The sequence below is a fragment of the Agelaius tricolor genome, unplaced genomic scaffold (genome assembly GCF_023055355.1).
Source record: "Agelaius tricolor isolate 1412-34295 unplaced genomic scaffold, bAgeTri1.0.p SCAF_25, whole genome shotgun sequence".
NCBI classification, from domain to species: domain Eukaryota; kingdom Metazoa; phylum Chordata; class Aves; order Passeriformes; family Icteridae; genus Agelaius; species Agelaius tricolor.
In genome coordinates, this window is record NW_027269285.1 from 6,239,202 (window position 1) to 6,260,302 (window position 21,101).

A 21,101-nucleotide genomic window follows, 5' to 3' on the forward strand; every position below is an offset into this window, starting at 1 on the left:
AGGCTGATTTATTATTTTATGATATATATTACATTAAAACTATACTAAAAGAATAGAAGAAAGGATTTCATCAGAAGGCTGGCTAAGAATAGAAAAGGAATGGAATGAATAACAAAGGCTTGTGTCTTGGACAGAGAGTCCGAGCCAGCTGGGCTGTGATTGGCCATTAATTAGAAACAACCACATGAGACCAATCACAGATGCACCTGTTGCATTCCACAGCAGCAGATAACCATTGTTTACATTTTGTTCTTGAGGCTTCTCAGCTTCTCAGGAGAAAAAAAATCCTAAAAAAAGGATTTTTCATAAAAGATGTCTGTGAGAGGGGTGTTCTGGTGCTGCACCCCAAATCTCTCGTGGGGAACAATGCACAGTCAGTGCTTTGTAGGATCAGGAATGACCCTAAACAGGGCCTTCCCTTCTTTCTCTCCACCTTTGTATCCTTCAGCTCTGTCCATAGGCATTCCCATCAGCTCCTTGGGTGGTGAGGAGCCCTCCTGGTGCTGCTTCCACTGTGCCCGCTGTGAGTTGTCCTGCAGCCCTTTCAGCCAGCATGGGGCTGCCACCAGGTGACATTACTGTCACTTGACACTCAGTGAGCCCTGGGAAGGGCTTTGGACCTTAAGGAACTGTGGTAGCTCTTAGTGTGAAGCAGGCCTGGGTGCTGCCCTGCTCTGTGAGAAGTGTTGGCTGTTGCCCAGGGGGCTACAAGGATGCCATGATAGATACAGAGATCTGTGGCCTGCTGGTTGTGTGCAGGGGAGAGGAAGGAAGAAAGGGCCATACCAGGTGGAGAGGCTGAGTTCCTACAGGCTTCTCTTGGGGTGTGTGCATGTGTGGCTCAGGTGATGGCTCCAGCCTGGCCACCCAGTGTTTGAAGTGGCAGCAGCCCTGGATTCCAAGCTGTTGACACAGTTCCTTGCTGGACTTGTGCTTTGCTGTCTCACTGGTGTTGCAGATTCTTGAAATTCTGGGGAAGTGAGGGGGTTTGTCATGCTGAAATCTCAGTGTGCCCTGTCTGCCTCCTGTAGCAGGCTGCCTGGGAGCCAGTGGTAGGAAATCTTACCAGGATCTTCTTGCTGTATCTCTGATTTTGCATCCTTTTATTCACAACCTGGTGATCCCTGTTACACTCAGGAACATCCAGCACACAGAGCAGCGGGAGGGCAGGAGCTGCAGCAAACAGCAGGACAAAATTGAACCAGGAAGGAGGAATTGATACCAGGACACGTTCAGAGAATTCAGGTGTTGACTTTCAGGTGTTGCAAGCACCTGCAAGAACACTTGGCCAGGAGTCAAAGGCACTGCCTGGTGAGAAATCTCCATGGGCAGCAGGAGCAGGTGTCTCAGTGGCTCCTTCTCATCTCTCCACACTGCAGTGCTTGCTCTTGCACTGATGCTACCCAGATCTCCCTTACCCAAAAGATCATTTTTTCTCCTAACTGAGCTGTTTTCAATGAATGAGCAGGGCCTCTCCCCAGAAGCCAGCACTGATGAGGCAATGCTGGAATGTCTTGAGCTTGTGCTGTTCCATTATTGGATGCTCAGTCCACGTTACACTACAACAGCAACATCCTTCCTTGTTACCTCATCCCCTTCCTCCCCCCAGACCCCCACTTCAGACCCAGGGTAGGCTCTGAGGAGCATTTCCTCACCTTTTTTGGCACAGCAGCACTTCCTCCCACGCACTGTGACTGCAGACCTGCCCAGGCAGTGTTGTGGTACCTCAGAACCCTGTGCATTCCCCTTGATTTCATCAGCCTCTGGGCTTTCTGCAGTTGGAACAGAGCTCAGGGAGCGTGGCAGCCCTGCTCCCACGGTGCAGAGTGGATGGGTCAGCACATCCCACAGCACTGTCAGCTGAGATGCTGCTAGTGAATGAGTGTATTTACTGAAATAAAAAGTGTTTGGTTTCACCATCATCACATCAGTTGGCTCAAAGCCTCCAGCAGCCAAAGCTGACACACTTTGCCTGTACAGCAGGAGTGCAGCTGACCAGTGACTGGTTCCTGGATGGTAATTTGTCTGGTTCCTGACTCATGGATGGTAATTTATCTGCAGTGCACTCACAGCTTCCCAAACTTGATTGCTTGCAAATGCATCAAGTGCTTATCTTGTGTTTCTCTCTGCAGATCTCAAGGGCTCTTCTCACTTCTGTTGTGGTTTAACCCAGCAGACATTTAATCACCACACAGCCCCTCAACTCACTCCATCCTCCCCCAGGGGGATGGGGGAGACAACTGGAAGAAAAAAATAAAAATTGTGGGTTAAAATAAAGACAGTTTAACAGGGCAGAGAAGGGAAGGAAAAATAATAATGCTGATAATAATTGAAACTACAAAACAAGTGATGCACCAAGCAGCTGCTCACACCCACTGCCCAATGCCCAGCCATTCCCAAGCAGCAGCCCCCACTCAGTTTTCCCCCTGGTTTTGCTACAGATCATGGCATCCTGTGATCTGGAATATTCCTTGAGTCACTTGGGGTCAGGTGTCCCAGCTGTGTCCCCTCACAGCTTCTTGTGCCCCCCAGCCTCCTCACTGCTGGGTGGGGTGAGGAGCAGAAAAGGCCTCACTTAGTGTAAACACTGCTCAGCAACAACTAAAACCCCTGTGTTATCAGCATTATTCTCATCCTAAATCAAAACCAGCTACTAGGAAGGAAATTAACTCCATCCCAGCTGAAACCAGGACAAGTTCATACAAGTTCTAACTCGTGGATGACTTGGATTTGAGTCTCACAAGTAGAAAACAAGAGTGAAGGACTTCTCTGCCATCTTTTCAAAGCATGGTTAGCAGTGATCCCCTTCCCAGGGCAGCTCTGGGTTTGGTTTCTCCAGCCTCAGGTGTAATGACCCTGTGCTCCAGCTTGTTGAAAGGATTCCCTGCCCCCACCTCTTTTCCTGGTACAGCAGAAGGTTCAGCTTTGTGCTTTATTTTATTTTTACCTTCCATGGGGAAGTGAAAGCGCCCAAGGTGCTGCTTCATCTCAGGGCATGACCACAAAACACAAACTTCTGTATCAGTCACAGGCTGGGGTGGAGGGGGTGCCCAGGCTCAGTGGTGTTTTCTTGGCTTCTCAGGAAGAAATGAGGGAAGGTCCAATGTCTCTGATTTTTTGGGAGCAGTTCTGTCAAGTTCCTGGTCCTCAAATATGTCTGCAGCTAGAGGAGTCCTGCTCCTTGCCCTCTTCTGAAGAGGATCATGAGGGCAGAGATGAAGCAAAGGGATGAAATAAAGAAGTAAGGAAATACCTAAGAAAGAGCTGTGACAAAGAGGGTGAATCAGGAAAGAAAGAGAGTCATAAAGACATCTGATTTACAGCCCTTTGAAATCACAGGGAAAGTTTTCACTGTGTTTGGTGGGTTTGAATTGTAGCCAGAACAATCTGTTGCGTCATTTGAAGGCATTGCAAAATTTGGGGCAGCAGAAGGGAAAGCACAGCCTTTGAAAGAGGCAGGAGGGAAACCTCTGTGGTCCAGAGGGCTTTATAAGGGTCTGGGGGTGCTGATCTCACTTGGCCAGACTGCCAGAGCTGCACCAAGCCCTGGGTCCTGCCCAGGGCTCTCCAGGGAGGCCAGCACACCTGGGGGAACCTATTCCAAACTGTGACAGGTAGGAGAGGGGACAGGTGGGGTGGAAAACAAAAATCACTGTGTCACTCAAAAATCTTGTCAGCCCTATCATTGTTATGTGAATGTGAACAAAGATTTTAGCAAGACTGAAAGGAGGGAACTCTGTGGTACCTTTTTGGGCAGGGCAGCTATTGCATCCCAGCTGGACACAAGAAGGTTTCCCCTAAACAGTGAATGAATTTTGAGTTCTTGACCACCTTAGTCTCTGAATTCCTAAGCAGCTGGCCAGGTTTGTGTCATTTTGGAGAGTCCTTGGAGGTTGTTGTGTGAATGCACCATGCATTAACTGCTGATGGATGAGGTGCATGAGCCTCGTCCATCCCAGACACATGGGCCACCTGAGACAAAGTCCATGGGTGGCTTCTCTGTGCCACCATTAGGATTTCAAGTATGTGGATCCATATGGATGGATTCCATTTGGATTTCAAGTGTTTCTGCTCTGCTAATGTGGATCCAGCTTGGTTTCTTCTCTAGTGACCCCCATCAGTGTTGATGCTGCTGCTCCCTTTTCCTCCCTATCTCCTGCTGATGGCATAAGCCTGGCTGCCCATGTATCCCAAAGGTGAAGTACAGCTGCCAGCACTGCCAAAACAAGTAGGTGAGGAGCCTCAAAGGCATGTTTGGTGTCCATCTTCTCTTGATTTCCAAATGAAAACAGGCCAAGCTCTTCTAGGTCTCCTTCAGCCTTTCTTCCCTCATTCCCACATCCCCCTTGGATGCTGGTGCAGGTTGGCTGCTCTATGGGGCAGGAGCAGGGAGGTATCACAGGGTCAGAGCAGGGTCCAGCAGGAGGAATAGATGAGTTAGGAAAAAATAGGGCTGGAAGCAGCTTCACACAGCAGAGCTCTAAGCCCCCCTTGCAGGTGAGTAAATCCAGGAGAGAGCTCTGGTAAGGACACAGCTCCTTAAGTGCAGCTGCAGGAGCAGGGCAGAAGGGCCCATGGGTGAGGGTCCCAGCTGGGGCTCATCTGAGCAATTAATCCCTGCTAATATATCCAGGGCCCTGGCTCTCAGGAGGGAGCAGTGCATTGCTGAATTCTCTTTGTTTTGGTTGTCTCTAATCCTTGCTGTTAAAGTCATCTCTTCTTTTTTCTCCAGTGCCCAGGCCCTGCCTGTCAAGATGTCCAAATCCAGCAGGGTGAGCCAGGCCCTGGCAGGTAAGAACTCCCCTGTGCTTTATTTGTTCAATCCTTAGGAGTAGAGAGAATGAAAGGTTTGCCTTTCTATAGCATTTACTTTCTATTTTTGACTTTTGGAAAGAATCAGAAACATTGCTGGCATCTAAGGTTTTAGACCCAAAGATTTTCCAGAAAAGCAAAGAGGGCAGATTTGTGGGAGAATGGAATAGGTAAACCTTATGAACTGTTTTTCTCATCCTGAGACTTTCAAAATAAGTGGGATTATTTGAGGCATGGCTATTCATCTTCTTCTGTACATGTGGATGAGCAAGTAGCAAAGGAAAGAGTATGTGAATCAAGCTCAGTGCTAGCTGCTATTTTCTGCTTTTTTTTAAGTCAAAGGAGAGGAGTGATGTGAGATTTTGTGTGGTTTTTAATATGATTTTTTTACAATGTGCTTTTATTTTAAAAAAACTCTGATGGTCTTTAGCTTAAAGAGGGTTGTGATGCCTTGTGTTGGGAAAGGGGGACAGAAGTTGAATCAGACACTGTCTCCTGGTTTGCTTGTTATCCAAACCTGTGAGCACACTACTAAATATATAAATATATCTGGGAGGGATGAAAGTGCCAGTTTTCAATGCTCCTTTTCAGAGTAGATTTGCCTGTTAAAGTTGAAATGGCTTTGCCTTGAAAATGACAATTTGTGCTGTCAGCTTCCCATTTTGTTGCTGTGCCAAAAGCCAGTGGCACCTTTGCTGTGTGTTGGCTCAGCCAGTGCCAAACCAGTGACCCTGGTGTGGTGGAACTGGGGGATTTGGGTGCTCTGGTGCCAGCTGTGCTCTCAAAAGTGTATCATTACCTGGTAGAGGAGTGCTAAACATCTGGTGTTTTCTGGAGTTTTCTCTGCTTCACTCTCTACAGAATGTGTGTTAACCCTCTCCTTCCTCTGTCTCTTGTCCATGCATGGTCTCTTGGGGTTATTAGCTCCTGGGACACCAAACTTTGCTCCTGAGTGAGCAGAGACAGTTACATTCTTGTTTTTCAAGACAATGGTTCCCACCTTATTGCAGAAAAGGTGTTGGGTCTCCTGTTGAGTGCCAGGCTTTACCCTGGCTGAGAAGGGTTCCCAGGATTGATGCTTCCCTTCATCTGACATTGGCACCATCCTGAGTGCTGCCCTGCATGTGTCTGCAGCCAGACTGGCACTGCATGAAAACTAACACAGGTGTCCTCTGACATGCAGCATGCAGCCCCTCTGACTCCTCCTTAATAAACCACTGTGGAAATGAGGTGTAAAGTCAAGCTCAGCCCTTGTCTAGGTGGGTGACCTGAGCAGAGCTCCCCTTGCTTATAACAGCTCAGCCTTTCATGCCCTGGCTGTGTCATTAGGTACTTAATCACAGAAAGGTAAATAAAGCACAGAGCTGATGAATCCAGGCTGTGTTAATGTTGTTCCTGTGATCTCCATGCACAGGAGGGGAATATGTGCAGTCTGTTCATGCCTTGTGGTGCCACGTTTAGATAGAAAAGGCAGCAGAAATCCCAATAGAATAAACCATTTGCCAGCATTTAATACAATAAAATGGTTAAAATTGTAATTGGTATCTCTGTTGTTGCAGTCTGGGGGTGTAAAAGAAGGGATAATTACTCATTTTAATATTCTTTACCTCTCCCTGGGGCAGCCAGCATGAGGCCCATGGAGATGCAGGGAAGTGCAAAAGCAGCTCCTTGGGATGCAGGTTTTCACACAGCACAGCTTTGGGTGCTGAGCTGCCTGCTGCCAAGTGTCCCACACCTCAGAGGTGCAAGGGAGGAGGGAAATATGAATTTGAGTCCTCAAAATCACATGGAAGCAGAGGAAAGATTAATACAAGTTAATTAGGGAGTGGAAGGAAAGTAAATCTCTGGGGGTATTTCTGGTGAAAAGCAAGCAGTGGAGTTCTGGTAAAAAGGAAAAGTTTTGCTGAAATATTAATTGGCTGGGTCTTTAGGGACACCTTCTTCCTCTCTATGTTCTGCTCTCTGTTTTTAGAGCCTCTTCTGGGAAGTGGTATTTTGTTCATAATTAAAATCCTGCTGATGGTGTCCAAGTTGCTCATTACTCAGGTTATTCTCTCACACAGGCTGAGCTCCTTTTGTTTTTTCAGTCCCCACTGCATGACTGCTTCCAACAACATCAGTGGAGAAGGCTGGGAGGACAATGTTGTGGGGGGAGAGAAGTCTCAGATTAAATGAAAGAGGCTTTATTTTTATTTTGGGAAATGTGTCTTGGTCTCCCTCCCCTGGCATCTCAGCAGCTTTGGCTCTGGTTTGAAGCTGGACAGGTTCAACCCCTGAATCTCATGGGTGCCATTGAGAAATGCTGCAGGTGCAACTCTTGGATGCAGAGGGAACTTCTGGTGGCTAAACAGAGGATGAGGAATGCAGTGAGTCTGAATTAGAAGCTGGGGTTTGTTTGTGTGATGGGTGCTTGGGGCCTTGTAACACTGTCAACCCCACATCTTCTGAAAGCACCTCTTGGGGTCCCAGAGATCATGAAGCTGACTTTAAAACCATGTTTTCTACAAAAAAAAAGTATAATTTTTTCCTTGCTTTCTGCTATTTTAGTACTTCAAAGTGCATGTGGAAAATTGTATTTTAAGCTTTTTCTTTTTCCTCAAGTATTTGATCAGTAGAGTGAAATGTCTAACAGGTCTAAGCAAACTGTTTAACCACAGTGTTGGTGTTTAAGGATCAGCTGGACTGACATTTCCTGGGAATAATGGATTTTAGCTGCTGTGCCTTGGGGCTGAGGAGTGGCAAGGTGCTCCTATAAAGGCCCTTCTAATACTATGTCTAAGATGAAGTCTGAAAAGAAGCTTTTTGTTAAATAAAATGGGGTGTTTCTTGTTTGCATGATTCCAGGAGCTGGTGCATTTGGGGATGTACTAACCATACTGATTTTGCTGGTGGATATAATTGTACAAATTAGCAGTGCTTTTCTGAGATCTCACATTATCTGAAGGTAAGCTCTGCCCTGTACCAGTCTGAGGCCTGTGCAAATCCAGGTCAGTGGCCAGCCCATGTTGGGCTGGGTGTGAGTGACTGTGTGGCCAACACTCATTACATAATGTCAGGCTGTTTTTCCTGTGCTCAGCTTCTGCACAGGATATTACAAAAAGTCCCTTATTTACACAGCAGGCTGAAAAAAGTTGGTAGATGTTGTCATAGCTCCAGTGAAAATAATTTTACCCCAAGGAGCCACTAATGTTGTATTTCTGGCCAAATAAGAGGCTTTGAGCAAGAGGAAAAAAAGGCAGTTCTGCATGTGGTTATTGCACACATAGAATCAGATCAGATCCCAAAGGATTCCTTGCAAGGCTTTCTGTCTCCTCCCTCCTGCAGTCCTTGCAGGGAAGAAACTCAGAGCCCAGTGGAAGGTAGGAACATATAAAATAATATTTTTCAAGCTCCTGGACTAGCTAGTGAGCAGCAGGAAGTCTCACAGGAGCATATCCAAAGCAATCTTGGTCTGGGCAAACTTGTCATGTTGCAACTTGCATTCAGGTGAGAATTTCTCCAGGTCCAGGGCTACACTTGCTCCTGGCATAACTCCACAGATGCCTGGAACAGGTTCTGACTTGAAATTGTTGTGAGAATTGGAGACTCAATCTGCAAATGTGATGTGTGTCTGTATTGTTTTGGCACCTTGTAGGAAAACACTCTCCCACCTAAGGCCTGGGTCAGGGATGTCCCTTCCTGGGGACTGCAGTCCCCAAACTTGTGGGAGGATTGATAATGCTGAGGTTTCCAGAATTGTATTTAAACTTTAAAGGCAGCATTGCTGCTGACATGAGGCAGCAGAGCAATGTGAAACCAGAATCTTTTTGGGTGCTCTCTTGACTTGAATCTGCAGAAGATGATTCATTGCATGTAGCTCCTAAGGCAGCAGAAGGTTTAAAATTGGCCAAGAAAAGGTAATTTCCCACTTAGACCTTTTCTTGACCAATGTAAGATAGGGGAACACTGAGTTGGGGTAGTTCTCCTGGTTCCTGTTTGCCCTGGGCTTTTATGTCTGTGTGGAGCTGTAGATGGGTATGCAGCTCAGAAAAACAAAAGAAAGTTTGTGGAACAAATGGTGGATTTTTGATTGTTATTTTTTTCTTTGTTTTGTGCTGATTCATGATGCTGGCAGGCAGTTTTGGGCATGTTATTCCAGGTATGAGGGGGCTGTGTTATAGAATAGCTGAACTCACCTGAGGTCCTGTGGCTCCTGCTTTTTGCTTGGTCTGAATTTTGTCTCCCTCTGCCACTGAGAGTCTGAAGCCAGTTGTTCAGCCTGAGCCTTCTGTTTTCTCTTTTTTTTTTTTTTGCTTTTTTCTGGGCTCTGCCTGCTAATGTTAGCAAGACAGTATTGATCTCTTCAGAAGAACACATTAATTTTGCATTTGCCTATCAGACAGCTGTGCGTGGGTGGTGATAATCCCTGGTAGTCTTTGGACTCGCTTTTCAAATGTCACTCTGTGCCATCAGTGCTACTGCACTGCTTAGGAACAGCTTTTTTAGAGACAACTTTTCTGCACCAGTTCTAGGAATAGTGTTGTGCAGCCTCAGTGGGGTCAGACTGAGATGATTTCCCCAGCTGTGGTGGGAGACCTTCCCTGTCTCTCAAGAATTTTGTTCCCCCAGCCTCTCTAGTCAGAGTTGCTGCTGCTCTGCTTGGAGTGCCTCTGAGTGTCCTCTGCTGGAAGGGAAAAGGACCTGAAAGGTGCAGGGGGCAGCTTTGGTGCTGCTGCTGGGCTTTGGGGCTCAGCTGCACTCATGAAAAAAGCAAGTAGCTTTTGTTCTGGGGACATTTAAGCTGTTCCTTAAGGCTCCCTGGGAGTAGTGGACTGCTGGCTTTGATGGGTTGAGAGCTTGCAATAGGCTTCTGGCCTTCAGTTAGGAATTCAAGGGAGTTACTTTGGTGGTGAAATTTCTGGATCTGGTGAGCTCTGGTGGTGCCAGTAGGGCAAGGGGTACTAGCCCAGCCTTTGTATGCTTTGGAAGTCCTGCTCTGGCTCTGCAGCTGCTGGGAACTGGGGGAACCCTAGATCTCAGATCTGGATCCCCTTTGGGGGTGATCCATTGCTGCCTGGTTACCTATTTCCATTTGCAAGTGCATTTCACCATCCATGGGGCAGCCTGGGCTTGTGGTCAGCCCAGCTTTCCCAAAAGTTCTTGGGTAACCCTGGGGAAACTCCTTCCACTCTGTCCCACTCCCTCTCTGGTGAAACCCCTTCTGTCTGTCTTTTGGCCTTTAGATGGGAAAGTTTTAGTAAAAACATTCAACTGTGGCTGTCAAGCAAATAGTTGAACAGCTTCTGGAATATTTGTGCTGAGACCTTAGAAAAAGGAGGTACAAATTGTGGTCAGCACTGTGTAGGAGTAGTTCTGCTTGTGGGACACTGATGCAGGCTTTGCACAGGGGATTTGTAGTCACAGGACACATGTTCTTGACTGGTTGCATATTTGAGGCAGAAAATAGTCTCACCACTTGCACACAAAGCTGATGCTTCCCATCATAACTGGATTTTTCAGTCATGTGTGGGCAAGGTGCCTCATTTTTGTCTGAACAAATGTGCTCTAGAATCTTCCTTTCCCCATATGACTGAATAGAGGGTTGCAAAAATAAACTTTTTGGAAATCTTAGCTTTGGCCATGTATTACTGAGCAGCAATGTCTGTAGCATTAGCATTAGCATGGTCTGCCCTCAGAGGGGATTTCTGGGGAAATGCTGGCTTTTAGGTTTTCTGCTGTTGGTTTGCAGCTATAAGCATTTTTTCTTATATCTGGTGCTGGCTGTTGCAGATGGGAGGTTGCTCTTGGGAAAGCAAAAGCAGGTGTTCTCTTGGATGTAAGTGTGAGAGCAGTGTGGTACCTTGGAAATGTTATGATTTGTAACCAGCCTGGATTTCACAGGCAAACATCATCTTGGATCAGCATGATCAGTCCTGTAGCTTTCTGTGTGCCAGTTTTACCTTCAGGGAATGGCTGTCCTTTTTAATGATTCATTAGTTTCATCAAACTGCATCCCATGGATACAGCTGGCTGGGATGGGGGAGGATGAGGATTGCATTGCTGCTGGGAGTGAGGGAAAACCAAAATGCCAGGGAGGAGAGGCTGTGTGGGGCAGCTCTGCCCTGGTGTTTGAAGGGGGATTGGTTCAGTGTGACACTGTTGAAATGTGTGGCTTTAGGGGAGAGCAGCTGAGCAGGACCTTTAGGGGTTTATGGGTGATGCCCTTCATCCTCCAGAGCTGCTTCCAGGGCTCTGGTCAGCAGAACTTGGCCCCACTGCAGACTCAGTGCCTGAGCAGCCCTAAAGCCCAAAGAGGAAGGTCCTCTTTGCACACCAGCACAAAGGGTCACAGACAAGCCACGTGCCCACATTTCCCTCCCTTAATTTGCTGCCTGGGCTCCTCCCTCTGAAAACCTCCAGATCCTCTCCTTGTGCTGACTCCCAACCCTGTTACCTCTCGGACGTTTTACACCCTCAGAACTAAGGGCTAAAAGTTTTATTTTATTTCACTTTATTTTAATTTTCTTTGAAAGGTTGAAGTTTTTTTTTAATGAATGTGTTTCCCCATTGTTTCCCTCCTGCATGTTGACCTCGTACCCACTGTAGGCATGACAGCTATTCTGATGTCAGCCGCCGGACTGCCCGTGCACCTCACCCGTGTGCCTCAAGCTGCCAGCACCCATAAGGCCACTAAAAAACACAGCTCAGTTAAGGAGGGGAGGAAAGTGTCCAAGAAAGGTAGTTCCTGCTCAAACTCTGATGTTTGCTTCCATCTCCTTCTCTTTATCTCTCTGCACCCCTCTTTTCCTCTTGTCTCTCCCCCCCAACCCCTCTTGGCTCTTTTGGTTTGACTGATGATGTTCGTCCCAGCGAGGGGAGAAGCAGGACACGTCTGCCCTGACCTGCAGCCTCTGGGACAGGCTCTAAAATAACATGGTAAAGTAGGTGTGGTCCTGTGGTAGGTCAGCTCGTTTCCACACAAAATGAAAGCTGGAACAGATCTGTGCTCTGCATGTCAGACTCCAGCAGCCTCCCCTGTGATCCTGCTGCACCCTCCTGGGGAGTGTCCACATACCAGGACCTTCTGAGGTGTTGGTGAGACCATTGAGAAGAACATCAAATCCGTGTGTGCTCTGCAGAGAAGATTTGCTTGTGAGCCATGCTTGTCATGATTGAGTCATGGGATGACAAGGATCTCCCAGACAAGCAGGCTCCTGAGTCATGTAGGGCTTTTGAGGTCAAATTGCAGAGGATTTGTTCTCTCCACCTCAGTCCGGGTGGAAGGCAGTGAAGTGGAGCGCTCTCAGGTGGATGTGCACTGGTAGGAAGGGATGGATTACCTCAGCTCTCTTGCTGAGTGGAGCCCTCTCCAGGGCAGGCCTTTCATTTCTCCTCTTCATATCTCACTGGCACCCCTCACTTTCCCAGAGCTGAGAGCCTGGATCCCATCCATGTGCTTGGGACTCTGCAGGGGCAGGTGTGAATCCAGCCTGGTGTAGCTGTAGAGGTTGTTTGCCAGCCTTGGCACAGGGGTGTCAACCACCACCTCACCTACAGCATGTGCCCCTTTGGATAAGCCAGGTGGGGACTGGAGATGTTCAACACAGATCTCTACATTTAAGAAAGGAAAGAGACCAGAGGTGGAGAGGAAGAGGCATCTGCCTGTCTAAGGAGTTTTTGGTACCTTTTTCTCTCTTTGGAGTCCATGAGGTCCAAAGCTGTGTGAAGGAGGCAGGAAGGAAAATAGAAATGAAATGAGGAGGGAGGTATTTTATGGAAATGCATTCTGGAGAGAGCTGTGAGAAGGAGTGAGAAAGCAAATGTGGAGTAGGATGTGTGATGGAGGGGGAGGAGAAAGCAGGGGCGGCAGGAGAAGCAGCGAAGAACAGGAGGAGCAAAGGAAAATGGGAGGTGAAGGAGAAGAGCTGAGCAGAGGAGGGTGGCAGAGGGGCTGGATGAGGACCCTGCTCCATGGAGCCAGCTGGCAGCCTGGTGGGCTTGTGTGGCTGCTGCTGCTCCACTCCTGGCATGGGCAGCGTGCAGGGGCAGGAATGAGGGCTGGGTGGTGGGGATGCCCTGGGAACAGAGCCAGAAAGGAGCTGTGGTGAGGCCAGGCCCCCCCACAGAGGCACTGGCTTGCCCCAGTTGCTGGAGGAGCCCAAAACAACAAAAGGGCTCTGCACTGCTGTTGGTCACCTGCTGCTGCTCAGTGACATGAAACAGCTGAATTTAGGTCACAGGGTGGCCACAGACACAGCCTGGCTGGCTGCTGCCTTCTCCTCTGTGGGGTCTGTTGGTCCAGGTGCTGTCTGCTCCCAGGATCCAGCCCTCCCTGGCACTGTGTGAGCAGCCAGGATGCTGTGAGGGTGGGATGTTAACAGCAGGATGTGTTTTGTGACTCCTGAGCTGGGTGGGGAGAGCAGCAGTGCAGGGAGTGGGAAGGGTGGGACATGGGCTGGGAGGTGAGAGCAGCACACACTGCTCTGGGTGTCCAGTGGCTGGATCTCTGTATCTGTGCACCTCATCAGCATCACTTCTTCAGTGCCTCAGCCCCAGGGCAGGCTGTCACCTCCCTGCCAGCTCTGCAATGCCACCTGCTGGGGCTGGGACACGTCTGGAGGAGCAGAGAGGCAGCACTAGCAGGAAGGATGGAATGGGAAAGGGGCATCAAGCATCTCCTTCTCCCTTCCAGCATGACAGGATTTGTTCCAGCTGTCTCCTCCTGCCCAGGATGTGCTGCAGAGGAGACTTGCAGATCAGCCCTTTGCCACACTGACCCATGAGAAGGGGAGCCTTTCAGTGCTTTAGGTTGCTAAAATCCCCTCTGTTATTTTAAAAAGCAGGATTCCTGTTGATGGGGGCTGGGATGCCAGTCCTGTGGAGTGCCTCACTTCTGGGTTGCAGAATGTGTGCAGTCTGTTCTAGGAACAAGCTGTGTTTTTACAACACCCCTCAGGGCTGAGGAACATTATTCTGCAGTGCAGGTACTGAGCCTGACTTTTGGCCAGACTGTTCTTTTCCTTCATAGACCCTGGTGCTGCCAACAGACAGAGATGGGCTCGTTTTGTGCCCTGAATTTCTGCATTGTGTGTTCTTGGCCACTTCCCTGGAGGATTTTCCATCATGGAGAGCTCAAACAAGAGCTCTGCATCCAGGACTGGAGCCAGCTGGTGGTGGGTGCAGAGTGCCCCTCTCCCTCCCCCCTGCTGCTCCCAGGCAGTGCTGGTGGAATTGCAGCTGGCTTGGTGAACAGCTGAGGTGTGTTAAACAGAGGCACTAATTAGTCAGGACTCGTTAGCTTTGTTGCTGCTCTGGCACAGCTGGGTGCTGCAGGGCCTGGGGAAGCTGCAGGCTCTGTGCTCTCCATGCTGGCACAGGGCCTGGCAGCCTCTGCCATCCCCATGGATTGGTGCTGCCCTGGGATGCCAGCACTGCTGGGACCTGGCTGCTGGCAGGGAGGCAGGAGGGCAGGTGGCTTGTCCTGCTCTCTCCAGGGGCTGCTTGTGCATGCTGCTGGCCTCCCCAGCCTTTCCAAGGATCTCCAGGGGCTGCTTGGCTCTGCTGTGTCACTTGTTGCCCACTTCCACCTGGTGAGGAGGTTTCCCTGCACATCCATCCTCCCTGGGATGGGCAGTCACTGCAGGTGCTGCAGGAGGAAGGAGAGGAGCACACTCATCCTCCTTGCCCACCCCCCTGCAGCTGGAGGTACAGACTGTGCCAGTGCCTGTGGGATGGGTGGGACTGGGGAGCCCCTCAGAGCTGGCAGATCTTGGTGTTCTCATGGGGAAACATCTGCTGAAGGAGACATAAACAGGGATGCTCTGAGCAGAGCAGCCTGGTCACTGGATTATCCTGCTGAAATGCTGAATATGGAGAAATCTATAGACACAGCCTTTGCAAGTCCAAGGAGCAGAGGTGATGGGAGCTGTGTGACTGTCCATGACAATAACTAGGAGTAACCAGTGTCTGGCCTGCAGAGGGTATCAAAAAAAGTCTGCTGGAAAGCACAAGGCTTGTTTTGGGCTACAGAAGGAGACATTACCGGTGCAAGCATTTGGTTGCTGTGCAAGGATTCAAAACACATCTGTTAAATGTTGCCCATGGCAAGCCCTTGCTGCAGCAAGCAGCTTATTATCTACAGAGAGGAAGAGGAAGCATTAAAAACAATTTGATATTCCTCTCTTTGTAAATGAAAGAATGGTAAACATTCTTTGGCATCCTGGATAAATCTGTAGCACAGCTCTGGGCCAGCTGGAGATCAACGGCACCGGTTGATTCTTCCAGTCCATTTTCAATCCACTATTGAATCCAGACAACTCTGGGGACTGACCAGGTTTTGATGATCCCAGGGGATGGCTAGAACAAAGATTTGGAGGCAAACACTTCATTATGGAGTAAACAGCCCTGTAAGGAAGTGATTCACGTGCTGGAGCACACGTGGCTCGTGCCATGGTCCCAGCTGCCTCCCCCTGTGCTGCTGGGCTGTGGCCAGCCAGGTGTGCTGCTCTGCCCAAGGAAGGACATGTGGGCTTTGCTGCCCTTCCTGAAAAAGAGCTCTCAGCATCTTCTTTGGGACTGGATTTTGAAATCCTTGCAGCTGGGGATGGATTTTTCTCAAGTGTCAGGGCTGTCCAGCCCTTTCTCTCTCCAGGCAGCTTTGGTGGCTCTAAATGCATTAGAGCATTGTCACAGCAAAGTGACAGGGACAGATTGCAGATACCACAGTGCAAATCCATCAGGCATGGGGTTCCTCAGGGTAGCTGAGGGCTGCATCACCTTCTGCCTGCTTGGTTCCCTCAGCTCCATCCTATTGCCAGCTGGTGAAGTGGTGTAATGCCCAGAATCCCAAGGACTTTCCTGGCTCTCTGTTACCCAGCTCTGCACCAGAACTTTTGTCTCCTTTCATTGATTTTATTTGGCTGAGCCTGGCCAGTTCTGGGGTGACTTACCTCTTTGTTCCTTGGAGCTGCTCCAGAGAAGAAAAGTCACAAGGGATTCTGTGGAAGGAGCATTCCCCACCACCCTGAAGGAGCTGAGCTGCTCTAAAGCTGCTGAGATCTGCTGTGCAGGTGGGAACAGGTGAGCTGGGGCTTTCAGCCAAGGGCTGGGCAGGTGTTGCCCCCTCCCTGCTCCCTTCCCTCACTGTCTTCACCTTGGCTGTGCATCTTTTTGGCTTTCCTTCCTCCAGCCCAAAGCCAGAGGAGACAAAAAGGTCACTTCAGAAAGAGCCACCTGGAGAATGCAGGTTGGGTGGAGAAGGACTTGGTGGTTGGTCTGTCTGTCTGTCAGGCAGCATGGGATCCACAGGGATGAGAACACAGTGATCATCATGGAAGTGGATGGCCTTAGGGGGGATAATAGCTAGTCCTGCTTACAGTGTTCTTCCTAAAACCTTCTGTGAAGCAGAAGAAACTGAAGCCTCCATCTCCTGTAGGGCCATGCAGGTCTCCAGAGGCTGATTCCAAGTGCCACATGTGGAAAGTGCCACCCTTGTGTTTGCCAGGCTGGAGTACAGACATCACAGAACACTCAGCTGGGGTGTCAGGCACAGTGAGCTGGGACAGCTCAGACTGATCACATCCCCTTCAGACTCATTCCTACCTTTGATCCTCTGCATGCAAGCAAGGTCCCAGCAGAGAATTCCTGGAATTTCTTTTGGAAAAGACAAGACAAGGAGCCCCGTTCCCTGTGAGATCTGGTGATGAGGCCTTGAAGCAGCTCCTGGCACTGCTGAACCCTTGGCCTCAAAGGTGGAAGCCTGAGGCTTGCCCAGGCTCCTCCCTGTTTCCTGCTCTTGGGACAGTTCTTGGAAATGCTTTTCCAGGGAATTTTGGGCCCTGAAGAGGAAAACACCTGCTTCTGTGTTGTTCTTTGGCTTAATGCTTAATCCTGTTGCTACTTATCTGCCTTGGGGTCTCCAGAGATTGGTGCTCACAGCCCTGCTCTGCCTGAGGTGTCAGGAATCCCTCCTGCCCAGCACTGACACTTGGAGTGAATGTCCCTTCACCTCCTGGGCTTCTCTTCTGCTCTCTGTGCTCAGCCATCCCTTCCTCCTGCTACTGCTGCCAGAAATCACAGGTTTCAGGATGGCCAGGAATCCCCTTCTGAAAACAATTCACCCTAATGACTGTGTTTTCATTTAGGAGAGTCCAGCCCACAGTTCCTCAGTCTCAGCTAAAGGATGTTGGAGCTCTGCCTTGCTCTGTTCCATGGTGTTCTAGGGAATGAGGGACCTCACCTGGTAGAGGGTCTGTGCCATTCAGGCCTTTGCCTGTTCAACACCACTCGTGGCATGGGAGCAGTCCTTCCCTTCTGCTTCATGTTTGTCTCTCCATGGAAGGTGCTTGTGCAGAAAATAGCACCCCTCCCTTCTTGCTGCTTGTGGCAGACATGGCTTTTTGGACTGGAATAACAACTCCAGGGGCTGCCTCTTGATGTGCAGCTCTTTGAACCACAGAGCCAATGCTTGTGAGCCCTCTGTCTTCCCTGAGAGCCCCAGAACAGATGGGGAGAGCTGAGGAGGGGTCGTGCAGGTACAGCTGCAGCTCTGATGCCTGGCTGGTCCATGGATGATGCTGTGTCCTCCTGGGAGTGTGGAGTTGGGAGCAGCAGTGCTCTCCATGCTAAAGTATCCCCCTGGACAGGAGGGAGATGGGAGAAGGAAGAGCTGCACCTTGGCCAGCCTGTTTGTCACAACATTGCTTTCTCCTGATGCCCCCAGAAGTGGATTCAGGAAGGAGGGATGAGGTTCCCCCAGGCCAAGTGTCTGATCTCTCTTTTGCCTGCTGCCAGCTTGAGCTGTAACATCACTTGTGCAAATGTTTCCTTTCCCAGGCTGGTGGAGAAGCCTGGCAGCTTGTGGCAGGCCTGATGCCTGCTGAGGAGCTCCTCTCCTCTCCCCCAGGGCCAGGTGCCTTGCAGGGGCAGGGGATGCTCCCTCCTTAAGCCAAGCCTTGCTGGGCAGCTCCAGGAGGATGGGCTGGGAGCTGAGGTGGCAGTGGATGCACTCAGTGGTAATTTGTTCTTGCTCTTGTGTGATGTTTGTTGCTTCATCCCACAAGGCCTCAGGGCCCAGGCTGGGGCTGCTCAGGTGTCTGTGCCTGGGTGGATGGGACCAGGGGTTTTATTTGGGAAAATGCAAAGGTACTGCCTCATGCTGCAAATAGGGTTCATGTTAAAATCTGGTTTATTTTATGCACCTGGTGACTTGCCCTGTGTCTTGCCAGGTATGAGTGTGTGGAAGGACCAAGGCTGCTGTTTCATGTTGAGGATGTGGAGCTCATTGTGCTGTGTTCAGAGCTGGGCCTGAAGCTCAGAGTGTTGCTGGGTTTCCTTGCTGGACACCAGCTGGGGTGGTGTGGAAATGCCCTTTTTTCTCCTTTGACAACAGACTGTGTGATTCTCTATCCCATCAAGGCTGCCAGGTTTGATCCCAGCTGGTTTCTGGTGTGCACAAAGTCCAGCTGGGACGTGCCTGGTGTCACTTGGGGTGTGTGAGGAGAACAGGAGCACACCAGCTACAGACCTGTGGCACTCACAGCCCTGGTGGGAGCCATGGCTGAAAGCAAAGCCTTTGCTGGGCTTGTAGGGATCTGTTGGAGTGTTCTCTTCTCCCCCTCTAACCCTGACCTTGCTCCTTGGCATCCTGGCCAGTGACCTGCTTGTCTGCCTTCTCTCTAGCTCACCCCACACGTGCCCATCACACCACAGAGTGTCTGACTTGTCTGTCTCATCTCTCCTTGTGCAGCCACACCAACAGAGCCAGAGTCAGTGGTGAAGAAGTACCTGGAGGAGCTGAAGGGAGCTCCTGCTGATGAGGTAAGAGGACAGTGAAGCACCCCCAGTTTGCCCAGTTCACTGGGGTGCCAAGGAAACCACAGCAGTGCCCAAGGGCCCTCCCTGCTTAGGTGTCTGGTGTGGGACATGGTGCTGCTTGCAGTGGCACTGTTGATGTGAGGTGGAGAGTCCTCAGCACTGCCTGGAATTCACATTGACAGCACAGTGGACTGTGATGAAGGCACAGTGTGGGTTGAGTTGCTCACCCTGACAGTGCCTCCCCATTTCCTTTGGAGGAAGGAGTTTGGTTTTGGTCTCAGTGCTGAGAGGTCAAAACTAGAGATCAAACCATTTTTTGAACCACAGAACCAACACTTGTGAACCCTCTGTCTTCCCTGAGAGCCACTGGAGCTTTTTTTTTAATCCACTGGAGCTGCTTTGCAGAGAAGCAGGATGTAACCATACTCTCCTTTCTGGCTGATGACAGCTCTCCACCTCCTGGACAATGCAGGAAGTGGAATGGAGCAATACCAGCCAGATAAGGAAACCTGTCTTTGTGTCCTTAAATCTCAATTAAAGCTGAAGGCAAATCCTCCTGAAGCATCTCCTTGATGTGTCAGCCCTCAGGAGCAGGCTGTGCTCCAGCAGTGGTGGTTTTTCCCCTAGGACTGCATGATCTGCATGGAGAAGCTGTCCTCCCCCTCGGGCTACAGCGACTCCTGCCACTCCAGCAGCATCAGGCCAGAGGCTGTGGGGCGCCTGAGGAACTGCCAGCACTCCTTCCACATGCTCTGCATGCTGGCCATGTACTCCAACGGGAACAAGGTACTGAGCTGGCCCATCCTCACCAGGCCCTGTGTGCAGGTGGCCCTGGAGCTCTGATGTGGCTTCTGTCCCCTGGCAGGATGGCAGTTTGCAGTGTCCCTCCTGTAAAACCATCTACGGGGAGAAAACCGGTACCCAGCCCAAAGGGAAGATGGAGATCTCCACTTTCCCCCAGTCCCTCCCAGGACACAAGGACTGTGGGACAATCAGGATTGTGTATCACATCAGCAGGGGCATCCAGGTGAGTGCCCAGCGTGCTGGCACACAGCACAAGCTGGGAGAGCTTCCCAGACAAGTCCTGGGATGCAGTGCAGCACCTGCTGGCAGCTGTTTGCTGAGCAGCCTCTGGTGCCTGGATCCAGCAGCTGCTCTGGCTGCTCTTCAACACGTGAGGGTTTCCTCCATCAGAGATCATTTCCTGAGCAGCCCCAGCTGCTCTGATGTCTGCCTGAAGCAGGGAGGAGACTGCCCATGATCATAAGGTGGGAAATATCCCATGATCTGGTTTCACAGCTCGTGTTGGTTTCAGTGGTGGGGGTGAACTTTCAAAGGTTTGAGCTGTGTGGCCTTTTTAAGGTGTTACCAGAGCACATGGAAAAAGCAGTGATTTGGGGCTGTCTCTCACCAGAATTTAGGTAGATTTTAGATCTGGCTTTGTATGAGACTGCTTTTGGAGGATCTGTAAAACTCCTGTATCCTATAAGAACAAGTCAGACACATTGTACTCACCAACAATACCTTGCTGCCCCTACATGGAAGAGCTGGTTTGGGATGGGCCTGTGTCAGATCCTGCTGCTGATGGATTGCCCAATTGACATGAAGATGGAAATGTCCATGACAAACCTGTCTCATCTCTTGCAGGGCCCAGAGCACCCCAACCCTGGGATGCCATACACAGCCAGAGGCTTTCCTCGCTATTGTTACCTACCAGACAATGAGAAGGGCAGGAAGGTGAGGCATCACACCCTGCTAACATCACCCTACTTAAGCTGTCACGCTCCTGACAAGCTGCATTCATGGCACAACTCTCCTAGCTGCTGCTCCTAGCTTTGTTTTTCCATTGTCCCTGTAGGTCCTGGAGCTCCTGAAGGTGGCCTGGAAGAGACGCCTGATTTTCACAGTGGGCACCTCCAACACCACGGGCGAGAGCAACACGGTGGTGTGGAATGAGATCCACCACAAGACTGAGATGGACTCAAACCTCAGTGGCCATGGCTACCCTGACCCCAACTACCTGGACAATGTGCTGGCAGAGCTGGCTGCCCAGGGTGTCACTGAGGACTGCCTGGGCCAGTGAGCCTCAGGGGCCACTAGTGCACTTATTCCTGATGCCTTAAGCTCCCTGTCTGACCACCCATCACACTGAGCAATAACAGTTCCGTGGGAGCCCTGCCCGCTCTTCACATTTTTTTGGTGGGGGGGTGTGGGGGAGGGAAGGATATTTTTGTAGAAGCTGTGCTTGTGTCTCTGGGTGGGATTGATGGCTGCAGCCAGGAGCAGCTGGGATGGGACTGAGGTGACAGATGCCCTGGGGAAGGCAGGACCTTCCTTTGGTGATGCCTGGGGCCAGGATGGGAGAGGAGAGTGCCTTGGAAGTCAAGCAAGGTCCTCCTTTTGGGACACATCAGCTCCCTGTCTGAGGCACCTCTTGCCTCCCTCCTGCTGTGTATCTCTGCTCAGTCCCAATAAACTCTTCATTCTCACAGCAA

At 50.2% G+C, this 21,101-nt stretch overlaps 1 protein-coding gene across 2 annotated transcripts in view; it reads left to right on the forward strand.

The window, feature by feature from the left end:
- The window catches only part of DTX2 (deltex E3 ubiquitin ligase 2), a 35,147-nt gene extending 14,046 nt beyond the window's left edge, over positions 1-21,101 (forward strand). Inside the window, exons 4-10 of one of the 2 annotated variants that reach the window (XM_071447637.1) lie at positions 4,733-4,791; positions 11,398-11,529; positions 18,539-18,609; positions 19,234-19,392; positions 19,472-19,633; positions 20,254-20,343; positions 20,465-21,101. In XM_071447637.1, the coding sequence (XP_071303738.1) occupies positions 4,733-4,791; positions 11,398-11,529; positions 18,539-18,609; positions 19,234-19,392; positions 19,472-19,633; positions 20,254-20,343; positions 20,465-20,689 (898 nt within the window). In that variant the 3' untranslated portion in view covers positions 20,690-21,101. The remainder of the gene's footprint in view (positions 1-4,732; positions 4,792-11,397; positions 11,530-18,538; positions 18,610-19,233; positions 19,393-19,471; positions 19,634-20,253; positions 20,344-20,464) is intronic. The other variant, XM_071447638.1, reaches the window with a different exon arrangement.